The sequence below is a fragment of the Dreissena polymorpha genome, chromosome 5, assembly GCF_020536995.1.
Source record: "Dreissena polymorpha isolate Duluth1 chromosome 5, UMN_Dpol_1.0, whole genome shotgun sequence".
Classification (NCBI taxonomy): Eukaryota; Metazoa; Mollusca; class Bivalvia; order Myida; family Dreissenidae; genus Dreissena; species Dreissena polymorpha.
The window spans coordinates 44224596-44237932 of NC_068359.1; the positions used below are offsets into that span (position 1 = coordinate 44224596).

A 13337-nucleotide genomic window follows, 5' to 3' on the forward strand; every position below is an offset into this window, starting at 1 on the left:
AAGTTGGTCAATTGGATTTTGCTGGTCGATTTAATATTTTTTTTTTAATGAATTATGAATGCATAGAAAATTCTGTGCTTGATTCAACAAGAACCTGTCAATTACTGTGTATTAGTTGTTCCTCATGCCCCACTGTCTCCACACTGTTTCACAGTCTTCAAACCTATACAGGTTAGGGCACCCAAAACTGATAATAGGGCCTTACATAGCACCTTTGACACATCCCTTACTTGTCATGTATTCTTGCCTGGATTTCTTTAACAAAATAGTGAAAAAATATTTTATTTTACCATTGATAAAAAAAAACACAATTGGTAAACATTATTTGTTGCCAAAATCAAGAACTTTTATTGCTTATTCATTTGAAGACCAATTGAACTTTAAAATAAGAAAACCCTCTTAATATAGAAAGGAGACAAGTTAGAAGTAACTATTAAATTAATAACATTAATAGCAAGTTGTCTCATTTTGTTTGAGTGAAATGATATAGCCTAAGGGCAGATTTGCTTCATTGTCACTATCAGAGACATATCAGTGCATGCATTTTATTACCAATTAAGGCTTAGGGGCCACATCATTTATGACCCTAGAAACCACAAGAGTTCTGTTTGTCCATCAGCTTATCAAATAGATATATCAATAGATCAGTGAAATACTATGGTAACTACAATAGTAATAATACTTCAGTAACAGATGTGATACACTGAGATAAAGATATTGCCTTAGTTCTTTTGTATTTGAGACCGTTTCCATAAATAATAAAGAAGTATTTTTTACAGCTTTAAAGCTTTTTTTTTACAATAGATAACTCAAAAAAAGTTTATCAATTACAGAATAATGATTGATTTAATATAGAATAGCTTAAATTCTTCCTTTGTCATGTTTAATTGCTACAATTTTCAATCGACCAGTATTGACCAATAATGACCAGTATTGACCGGTTTTAACCGGGTATTGACCGCCGGCCCGGTCAATACTCAATTGACCGGTCAATATGCCAACCCTGTTCATAATCAAACGATAATTTGTCAACAACGAGATACTTGGTTTTAAAATTTAAATTTGCTTAATTATTTTCATTTAAAATGGCTCATTTGGATTTAAATCGGAATAAAAAACGAAACCTTAAAGGACAATTTTCAAAAAACGTTCCAAAGAACAATTTTTATGTGGATTCAAATGAAAATAAAATTACAAACGACAATCGGGATTTACAAAATGACCACTGTTATTTTGATGATTTTGCTATCGGATCGTCAGTAAACGTGCCCTCATTGGCCTCAATTGACAACAGCGTCAGCGATGCCAGTTGGAAAGTTGGTAGACGTGTCATTGAACTGGACACATTGGCCGAATCCCTTTCAGGATGCAGTTCTTGTCAAGTGCCTATAAATTTACTGAATACCGTAGGAAGCAGGGATTTTGGACTAGCATGTGTTTTGGACATACTGTGCTGCAATTGTGGGGCGATAAATAATGTAGCGACTGGACGGAAACATGGCAGAGTTTATGACATGAACACAAAGCTTGCATTGGGTAAGACTTTTTTGTCTTTTTGATACATTGGTGCATTATATCATGAGGTCTCGGGTCGTTTCGCCCTTAATCCCGTTCGCCCTCTGTCACCCCGGGTCGTTTCGCCCAGGGTCGTTTCGCCCTTACAAGTGGGTTGTTTCGCCCTTATTTAATTATTATGTAATATTAGGCTTTTGTAAATGATTCTTTCGCTCCGAATAGTTTTTGTTTAACATAAATGGAAAATTAAGATTTTTAATACAAATTTTATTACTAATTGCAATTTTAATTTAGTACTTGTTTATCATATATGGGAAATTAAGATTATTTAATAATTACAAATTTGATGTTTGCTCAATTATCCGTTTGATTTTAATTGCAATTAATTAACGGAAACGTTATGATTCATTATGTTACAAACGTAAAGTATTGCGATTAATTAGTTTGGCAGAGGTATGATGCATTGATTTGCCAATTAAAATAATTTCGGGACCAATTTAACAATTATCAAACACACTTAGATCGGAAGACGTGTGATCAGATGATTGACTAATTACTAGCACAGAAACATCAAAAGGAGACATTATAAAGGCGTGGTATTGTTTTTATAAACTTTAAGCCAGTTTGCATCTTTTGATCTCAAGATATTCGCCGAAAGTGTATATAAAAAGCAACTTGGCCATGGCAGCGTCATTCGTGAATTTATATTTCGACACGTTCTTATGGCAGACGAATTGTGTATTTCGTTTGATCGGATAGTCTCACCTCGCCAACATGCCATCACATGTGATTTATGTGGCAACATCGGACATGTGATACAGGAACGAGATGCTTATCTATTTTATTTATATTTCGTGTCGGCGCTATTTGTCTGCATGTTGTCGTTGTTATAAAATACGCTGTTTGTCATAAAATTTTATATGTAACAAAATTTCCATAGTTTAATAGTTAATAATTCTGTCCATTCTTCGGTTTGCGGTATTAACAAATATTATTTCTACCATATTTCAACTTCAATTAGCTTTAAGCGCTGACACTCTTTGGCGCATGAAAGATGTAAATAATTAAATAAGTCGGTGATGTAAACAGCCCATTTTATTCTCTGAAAGATATTTGTTTACTGTAATTTTCCTTTACATCTTTATGTTTATTTGTTTATCGATTCTATCTTCTCTTTATTATTAGTTCATTTATTAAAGATTACAACATGTTCATGAATTAAATGTATGATGCGACTTTAAAATGGAAAATATGCTTACAAAATGCGTAGTGCATATCGAAACCGGGTCTTAACGCAATTCGTAAAACTGTTATTATTTTGATATATACTACATACTTTTCTTTTAATATTTATTTCAATATTTACACACATTAACAAAGCTTTACAATATGTACAAAACGAGACATATATCTATATATTTTTTTTAAAGATAGAAGTTTACGCACTTGCGTTAAGACCCGGTTTCTCAAAGCAATACTGATTTTGTAAACACATTTTCCATTTGGAAGTTCAAATCATGCTTGTAATTTATGAAGTTGTAGAAATATTAAATACATGAACAAATAGAAATAGAAAATATAATCAATAAACAAAGAAATAATGCATGCACATATTTATTAATAACTATTAATTATTAAGAAGTTAATAATTTGTCATAAAACAATTAACGAAGATCCCGTTACGTATGGAAAACTTATTGCGCACACAATTATAGGAAAAAAACGTTAACCGCGCATATATGTTTATTATACCTACATGTATTTGGTTGTATGAAAAAATAAGTTATGGTGGCTGCTCCATCTACGTTCTTGTACCAACCTTGATGACTGAGGCAGAGATCGTCGCTATCACAGTAGCTGCCGACGACCTGGATCGTGATGTCGCAACCAAATACACCAAGTTGGAGGAAAAGATACAATCCCTGTTGGACAAATACATGGGGAATGAAGTAACCACAACACATTTCTTAAAGTCCGTGTCCAGATTGTACGGGCCGTCCGACAACATGACGGCAGGCTTTGTTGTCGGATTGTCTGGGGAGTGAAGTGGATAGTGTTATCAAACAGACGATGTACGGACATTAAAATAAGCAGAACTAAAAAAACTGTTGTAAAATACAAAGTTTATATCAACTGATTGTGTGTGGATTCTACCACATTGTGTTCAATGTAATTTTGATGTGATTTGCTAAGTTGTTTTATGTTAGGTAAAATAAGATGTATGTCAAATTAGTGTGTATGTGTGCTTCGACACTGGATTGAATGTTTTGTTTATTAATAAATATAAAATGAAATCTGTATTTCGATGTGATTTTCTCAGTTGTTTTATGTTAGATAAAATAAAATGTATGTAAAATTATTGCGTATGTGTGCTTCGACATTGTATTGAATGTTTTGTTTATACATGTGTATTCTTATTATTCATATTAGAGCTATCAAAATATATGCAATATAAATAACTTTGTACTTTGTTTTATTTCAAAAGACAAAATAAACAGTAATTAAGATAATATAATACTGTATTAAACAATATCCCATTCAGCTTCTGACAAGCCTAAGATAAATCCCTTAATATCGCTATACGTATAAAAATTAGGGCGAAACGACCCAGGAATTAGGGCGAAACGACCCAGGGCGAAACGACTCGGGGGGCGAAACGACTCGGGGGGCGAACGGGATTTAGGGCGAAACGACCCGGATTCATATCATGATTGATTGTCTAAAGACTAAATTACTAATATTGTTGAATAATTTATTCCTAAGTTGTCTACATGCATACATTTTATTTATATTTTACTTTTTCATATTGTGTCTGATTTTCTGCCAGTACACACACTTGTCTTACAGTAGAATGTGAATGGTTGTCCTTAGTTTTATTTGAAAGTAACAATACTAACATACGTTTATTTTCTTCTTGCAGCCCTGTTTATTAATAATACATATGAAATTTTACAAACCATAAATATTCTCAATTTATCTTATATGTATTGTTTTTGAAAATAAAGGGCTTAAACTATTTGTGTGTGTGTAGATCCCTAGGCCTTATACAATTATGTTTATTTTTGTAGATGGAATAGTATTATTAATTGTTGTTTTTTTTTTATAAATAATTGTTATTGAATAAAACATTTTATGTGTTCTCATTGTGTCCCTTATATTCCACTTCACTTCAGTTAAATATTCATCATACAACATAATTACCGCTAGTAAACCTCCAGAAATTTCATTGTTTTTATGTTCATTTATATGAAATTAATATTTTTAGCCATGGTTCATGCTGGTGTTGGGGTCAGACAAATAAACAGTATTTTGTCTACTTTAAACATACCCGCTGTCAACCACACCATGCTCATCAGAAGGTATGTCTATTTGATGAATATCTAAATTTTATGATCAATGCTTATTATTTCACAAATAATACTGCTTGTTTTCTAAATTAAAATATTTACACATTTTTTTTTGTTTAAATTTGCTTTGTGTGTCAGCTAATGCAAGTTGTGCATGCATTTCTCTTTTTTGTTTCCATTAGACAAAACGAGGCTGGACAAGCTGTCGAAGAGGTGGCAAAGTCAAGTGCCGATACATTCTTGCGAGAAGAAGTGCATTTGAATGAAATGTATGTATCATGTTCACTTTAAAATTTCATTTAACTTCTACATGTATCTATTATTTAATTTGTAAGTTAAGTTATGTACTTAAGAAGTCTTTTCTTCGCTTCATTGATCATGTATGAAAGGAAGGTTTTTGAATAAATTAGATGCCAAAAACTTATGGGATTAATTCGCGTATGAATTTAGTAAGCGCCTCCTTTTTCAATACGCAATATCCATCATGTACATGTCATACATGGCATAATATAACCAAGTAGTCCCACGCTCGGTTTCTTCGTGCGCCTCGTGGAGGCAACTCGCTTCATCGAAAAACAAACCCCAGTCACGTTATATACTCTAGCCAATCAGAATAATGTAATCTAGTGAAACCAACGGCAATTGTAATTATATTATGCAAATTACATTTACTGTTTTTAATTTAGATGAATGAAGATGAACAGCTGTCAGTAATGTTTGTATGACTCACTGTTAAACACTTAACTGTGTAAATGTTTGGTTTGGAAATTTGTGTTATGATTTTAATATATCTTCACAGGCCTAACAATGAGATTGATGTCAGTGTGGATGCAGGATGGCAGAAAAGAGGCAGTGGAAGGGCGTATGATAGTTTATCAGGTGAAAAATATGTAAACAAACTGCTAGCATGTACATGTACTAACCATTCTTCTTGTTTGTTTAATTATAATGTAAGGCTATATAAAACAATTACATCCATGTACAATTGAACTGCATGAAATCAATGTTATAAATTTATGGTGACAATATTAACTAGTGTTGTGTAATGACAAAAATGTTAATATTATCTGCATTAAATAAATATTTGAAGACTGACATACTTTCATGATTAGTAAATGTTTGTACCTCTATGAATAGAATGCGTCGAGATGCCCATATTGTTAGCTTATATCATTCAAGGACACTGCTCAATGGTCAGCACGAAGACTGGCAAGGTCTTGGCATATGCAGTCCGTAGCAAAACCTGCAGAGTATGCAGTCAGCATAAGAAAAAAGGTAATGACCCATGCAAACTACATGATTGTAGAAAAAATTGGAGTGGTTCAGCAAAGGCCATGGAACCAGACATGGTCACTGAAATGATCATTGAAACTGCCAAAAAAGGTGTTAAGGTTACAGGGATAGTGGGTGATGATGACACCACAACAGCAGCAAGACTGAAAACCAATGTTCCCCATATGGTAGAGAAAAGATCTGACAAAAATCATGTGAAAAAAAATCTGGCCAATTGTCTGTATGGCATGCAAAAGAACTTTCCAACTTTAAGCACAAAAATTATCAACTATTTACTTAAATTATTCAACTACAATATATCACAGAATAAACAAAACCCTGTCGGCATTTCACGTGGTATGGATGCTGTTGTTGGACACGTGTTTGGTGATCATTCTTTCTGTGATGACACATGGTGCAGGTTTATTCATAACAGCTCTGCTAAATATTCCTCCTTACCCTATGGAAGACCACTGACAAACCCTTCACTGAAGGCGGCATTGCTTGATGTTTTTGGTGCTTATAAAAAAATAGCCCCCAAATTAAGCATGTTGGGCAGTACTCAAGCCAACGAGAGTCTCAACAAGTCCATAGCCAGCAAAGCTCCCAAACAGCTTCATCTTTCTGGGTCAGCTAATTTGAATTTTAGGGTTGCTGCTGGTGTAGCACAGAAAAACCTTGGAAGCTGTTATCTCACAAATGTAATATAATATTTATATATTGGATGTTATATTATACTTTACAAGTTCTGCATGCTGTAATGAAATGACATTTGATTTGTTTTTAGCTCGACTACTATATATGAAATATATATAGTGGAGCTAACCTACTCACCCCGGCGTCGGCAGGAGCGTTGGAATGTTAAAGTTTGCGTACCACCTCAAATATTTTCTTTGTCCCTTGACATATTGCTTTCATATTTTGCAAACTTCTTTACCAACATGACCCCAATCTATAAACAAGAGCAGACAACTGTACCAAGCATTTTATAAGAATTATGACCCTTTTTATGTTGTAACAGTTGTACAGTTGTGTATTCTGGTTGGCAAATTTATGGGATTATGGTCCTTTTTTGACTTAGTAACTTCAAAATTTTGTTAAATTTTGTGTTTAGATCCACTATACTTCTAAAGTATCAAGGCTATTGCTTCCAAACTTTCTTATTATCATGAGGGTACTGTACCTGGCAAGTTGAATTTGACATTGACCTTTGAAATATCTTGACTCTCAAGGTCAAATTATTAAATTGTGCTAAAATTGCCATAACTTCTTTATTAATCATCAGATTTGAAGGACTTTACCCAAATCATCACTAACTATCTTATAAGTTTGTTTTATGTCTTTACAAATGTTCAATACATTGTGGAAAATATATCTCTATAAATATACAATTTCTTTAAAACATTAGCGATCAATATGTTTTATTTATGGTCCTCTTGCGGTTAGAATATGACTATATTAACTTGACCTTATTGAATATGAACAATTTCCCCATGATGGCTTACGTTGTACTGTCAAGCATTTTGAATAGTCGCGCGCGCTGTCTTCTGACAGCTCTTGTTAGTTTATCTGAGCATGAGCAGTTTTTGTATTATGTTATTGTAATACTTATGTATTTCTTTACTTATTTCCATGGATGAGATTAATAAACAGATTTGGTAATTGGATTAAAATCAAACTTGATGAGTTTGTTTATGACTTAAAATATCTCGGGGTATTTGTGAGGTTTTGGGTAATGGCACATCAGTACCGGTAAATAAACAGTAATTACCCGTAATTAATCTTCAACCAAAATACAAATCAAAACAAACAGATTATATACATTTTTTAAATATTTAATTAATTTGTACTGCGGTGAAACACTAGAAACATCATTGCTTCCTGTAGGGTTTTAAATAGTTTTGTATACATTTACACATTGCAGTAACTGTCTGTTAGTCATGCATCAATATTTTTTTTATCCATGGAAATTTGATCCAGCAGAATGTAAAGTTTGGTTTACTGTATGCTGTTTAAGAAGTTAATGTAGTAACATTAGTTACTTTTTGAGTTATTTATTATCAATGAGATGCTTATGTCATTAATGAATGTTAACATAACGTTGTTCTTTGAAAAAACACCCATTCACATTGTGATTGAGGTGCAACTTGTGCTTTTTAATGCCGGTAATAGAATACAACATTTAAAAAATCAGCTTTTATTTTGTCAATTGTTTCACAGTACACAAAATATTTATTCCATTTACCGGTATAACTTTTGTATATTATTGACATTATTTCATATTATTTTATTCCACATAAGCATATTCTAGCATTGTGCATTGTCAACTGTTCTGTCATTTACTTCGATCTATTTCAGGTTAATCAGAAACTGGGTGTTTCACCCGGTACTTTCACGTCAAAACTGGCTCTTCTCCGTGACCTTCAGCACAAGAAAAGAAAGGCTATAGCTGTTACTCGTGCAGCAAAACAGCGACGCATAAGACTCAAACTGGAACGGTATTTTTAATTAAGGGCATTTTATTTTTAAAACACAGTATTCTTCATTTTTATGCCCCAAAAGGGCGACATATAGTTTTCGCACTGTCCGTGGGTCGGTCGGTCAGTCTGTCACACTTTTCGTGTCTGCTCTCTAATTCAAGTAGTTTTTATATGATCTTAGCCAAAATTGGTCAGAACTTCGAACATGGGCCATGCGGGATCCTGGGTTTTTTACAATTGTATGGATTTTTTATATGGTTGTGCTTTTATATAGTGACAAAGTTGGAGTTTGGGGCATCCATGTCATGTGGACGACATTTCTTGTTTTAGATTGTTTCAATAGATCCATCAATTATATATGCAAAGTAGTAGTAACATATAAAAGCATATGCTAATGTTTGTAAATTGATTATTGTAAAAGCATTAATATGCTGTGTAATTATTTCTTTAAATAAGATTCAGAGATAACCCATGAAGGTGCAAGCACATTTTCCAATGGGAAGTATGTTTTTCCTGTTCAGGCATTCAAAGGACATAGTGCAAGAAGTACGAGGGGGACCAACGTACAGTTCAAACATAGAGGACCAAGATGTTGAACTTACAACTATACCCCCACCTGTACCCAAGCCTGGTCCAGCAGGACTAGACACTACTGGGAAGGAATTTGTTTTCTTTGATTTGGAAACAACAGGGTTAGGTAAAGTTTATTTTTAACATATTCCTTATTCACAATGTTGCACATACAGAAGTTTATATTGGTCCAATTCAGGTATTTAGGTATTCTAAATCTCCTAAGTTAAACCTGTATTAAAAAATATACATATTTACCTATAACATAATTCAACCTGCTACTGCTGAGTAACTCAATGTGAGATATCATGTGAATTGTTGGTCAACCTAGCATATTGAATTTCAACAAGAGTTATGTTCAGACTAGTTTCTCATTTTGCTTTCATATAATAAATCATTCTTAATCTTTATTGATAAAATGATAGTAAATACCACTGAGATGATGCAATGTTGCATTACCCGCAACTGGCTATAGTATATTGGCGTGCATCATTTAAGAATTGAAACACTCTTCTCTTCGCTTCTTCAGCTTTATGAATAAATTAGATGCCAAAAACTTACTTTCATATATCCATTAAGTGAAGAAAAGAACGTTTTAATTTTCATAATATCAGTTATTTTGCCCCCCTTGGAAGAAGAGGGGTACTATTGTTTTGCTGGATGTTAGTCTGTAGGTAGATCATTCAGTTTCCGATCAATAATTTGTCAACTTATTCACAGATTGGCTTTTTACTTTCCATGTGCATAGGCATTAGACAATATATAACCCCTATTGAAATTAGGGTCAATAGGTCAAAGATCAAGGTCACACTAAGTGTGAAAATTGTTTCCGATCAATAACCCTTCAACTGAAAAAAATCTTTGAAACCACAATGCAAAGAGAATGGATGTGAAAGAACCTCTTGTACGATTGTTCAAATTAAGCTTCAAAATAAGTCCTGTCCTGGGGGGGCAATGTTTTTCCCTTATAGCTAAAATGGATTTTGTGCAATTTCAATGTAAAATTTTTGTTTGTTTTTTCAGAGCGTACTTCTCACATAATTCAGATAGCTGCAGTGCATACAACTGGTCAGTTTTCAACATATGTGATGCCAGAGAAGAAGATGTCCTTGAAAGCATCAGAAATAACTGGAGTGACTGTTGTTGGCGAGTCTATGCTTGTCAAGGGACAAACAGTAACAGCTGTCCCAATCAAATCTGCATTGACAAGTTTTATAACATTCTTACAGAAATGTTCACCAGTTATTCTAGTTGGGCATAATATAGAGTCTTTTGATTGTAAAGTGTTGCTCCATGCTATCCATTCTTGTGGAAAAATGTTTGAGTTTCAGCAAAATATTTGTGGCTTTTTAGATACTTATAAATTGTTAAAGGAAATATTACCAAATATGAAATCATATAAGCAGGAAAATTTAGTTAAAGACGTCATTGGTGAATCATACATGGCACATGGCGCTCTACAGGATGTTTTAGCTTTACAAAAGTTAGTAAACTCTGTTCCTCTTGACCAAAATATTGTAAACAAATATTCATTCAGCTATGAACGTGCAATATTAGCATACAATGTTTCACTAAATGTTGCATCCAACATCAAATCCTTGCAAACAATGATTGATAAAAAAGTTATGAGTCAAGGTGTTGCAAGGAAAGCTGCAGGAAGTGGATTGCAACTTAAACATTTGAGAACTGTATCAAAAAGAAACGGACTGAGTGGTTTAAGGAGCCTCCTGTCTGAGGTTACAAACGGACAAATAAGAGTAACAAAATCAGAGAAAATAATATGTGCAATAGCGAGTTATTTGTTGCCGGATATTTAACCAATTGTAATTTTCATCTTGTACATAGATTAGCTATGAAATCGAATAGCTGTTACATAATTGGTTTTGCTTCTCAATGACAAACATAGTTATGATTCTTATGTCAGTTGTATTTCTCATGTTTCACCTAAGTTGTAAGATATTTTTGGCAATGCATTAAACCACAGATGGTTAAACAGTTGAAACATTATTGCGTCACTAATTGTATTATATGTTGTTTATTTTGTAGATGTACTAATTTGATTTGTAGTATTTAGTGTTTGGTATAACTGGTGAACATTTCTGTAAGATTGTAATAAGCATTTCTGTAATGTGAATTTTGATAGTTGTTGCATACATTAGTAGTTGTTGTGTACATGTGTATTTTATATATATGGACAACAACACATTTTTATGCCTCCAAAGGGGTCATATATTGATCGGACCGTCCGTCCGTCTGTCTTTCCGTCACACTTTGCGTTTAGGTTTTGAAAAAAGGCTCATAACTTCTATGTCACTTCAGATGTAACCTTCATATTTGGTATGCATGTATGTGTATATGGACAAGGCCTTTCCATACACACACAAATGTGGACGCTCTCTAATTGAAGTAGTTTTCACCCGATCTTCACCTAATTTGGTCAGAAGTTGTGTCTAGATGATATGTAGGTCAAGTTCAAATGGTCAAGTTCAAATATGGATCATGCCAGGTCAAAAACGAGGTCACTTAGTGCATTTCAAGCATTTAGCATGGTGTCCGCTCTCTAATTGAAGTTGTTTTCATCCGATCTTCACCTAATTTAGTCAGAAGTTGTGTCTAGATGATATGTAGGTCAAGTTAAAATATGGTTCATGCCGGGTCAAAAACGAGGTCAGGATGTCATTTAGTGCATTTCAAGCATTTAGCATGGTGTCCGCTCTCTAATTGAAGTAGTTTTCATCTGGTCTTCACCGAATTTAGTCCGATGTTACGTCTAAATGATATCTAGGTCAAGCTCAAATATGGGTCATGCCCGGTCGATAACTAGGTCTCGAGGTCACTTAGTGCATTTCAAGCATTGAGCATGGTGTCCAAAACCTTTGAACGGGCGTATCTTGTGACAGTTTGGCAGTCTTGTTAAAAAATGAGAAATTTCTGTCTTTTAACAATGTGATTAATATTTTGTCTTATTACTTATTATTATTACATTGTGATAATTATACAGTCATATACATATATCTGTCCACTGTTGCAATTTTAAAATACATAGTTAATTATGTAAACATAACATTATTTATAAATATTAAGTTATATATACAGGCTTTAATAATGACGACCGACTGTTGGTGACTCAAGTTATATTTCTTTTTTTGTATTTGGATTATTTAGAATGCAAAAAATATAATGCTATATATCATATATTTGACTGACTCTGTTACATATTTACTCATGTTTGTCACATATTCAGTGCAAATGTGTAGTACATGCACAATGTTGATATGTAAATTTAACATTGATTATAGCTTGAATGCAATGTATTTGTATTGTATTTAGCTTATGGTGTAAAATGTAATGTGTGTACATGGCTCTTAGTCGAATTTGATAACAGCTCAGTTATGTACACAAGCTATGGTTTGCGTTAATCATACCGTTGATAAATGAAGTATTGTATTCTTCCATAGTTTTATATTGTAATTAATGGTGATCATTATACAACCATTTACTTTTATCTGTTACAGGTTTACACACATTTGTTATAAATTATGCAATAACTAATTAATAAACCCCATTGATTCTATGTCAATCTTATATTTGAAACCTTACTTATGATAAAAGTGTGTCTCCAATATCAAAAACGTATGCAATAGTCAACAGTCCACCCAAAATTTTCTGACACTTCAAACATTTACCTAAATATTGATATATAAATTAGCTTTCACTCTTTTTTTTGCACACGGGAGGTGCCCACGGACTGTACTTAACATGGGTAACAGGTGGGTGGGGTAATTAAAGATGTTTATTTGAACATCAACATGTTTTTTTCATGTGTTACATCTGAAATATTTACATAAGTATGTATATAATAAATATTTCTACGTGTATCAAATTTCAGTTGATAATTTTATTTGTTATGGAGCAGTTATTATATAGATTTGTTTTAATTACTATTACAATGTGAGTAATTATATTTTTGAATTTAAGTCCATATTAAAAGGTATGTAGCCAACAAAAATCCACGGTGACCTATCAATTTCTTTACTTTATTTTTATGCTAAGCTAGTTAACTTTAATTATTGAGAACTTCAAATGAATATGAAAATTACATCAACAGAAATTTGTATCTGTATTGTATGTCATCGATTTTTGAACTGTGCAA

The 13337-nt window shown here is 32.9% G+C and overlaps 1 protein-coding gene across 5 annotated transcripts; it reads left to right on the forward strand.

Moving 5' to 3' along the window:
• The first annotated feature begins 1009 nt into the window (after positions 1–1009).
• LOC127831382 (protein PML-like) lies at positions 1010–12808 on the forward strand. 5 transcript variants are annotated; one of them, XM_052356374.1, is made up of 8 exons: positions 1010–1536; positions 4781–4874; positions 5045–5131; positions 5662–5777; positions 6042–6137; positions 8493–8632; positions 9136–9311; positions 10208–12808. In XM_052356374.1, the coding sequence occupies exons 5-8, from the start codon at positions 6087–6089 to the stop codon at positions 10999–11001; spliced, it is 1161 nt and encodes a 386-aa protein (XP_052212334.1). In that variant the 5' UTR covers positions 1010–1536; positions 4781–4874; positions 5045–5131; positions 5662–5777; positions 6042–6086; the 3' UTR covers positions 11002–12808. The 5 variants fall into 5 exon arrangements, 4 of the variants coding, with proteins under 4 accessions (XP_052212334.1, XP_052212331.1, XP_052212332.1 ...); XM_052356371.1 differs by having other exon boundaries at positions 5662–5741; XM_052356372.1 differs by lacking the exon at positions 4781–4874 and having other exon boundaries at positions 5662–5741.
• The last annotated feature ends 529 nt before the right edge of the window (positions 12809–13337 follow it).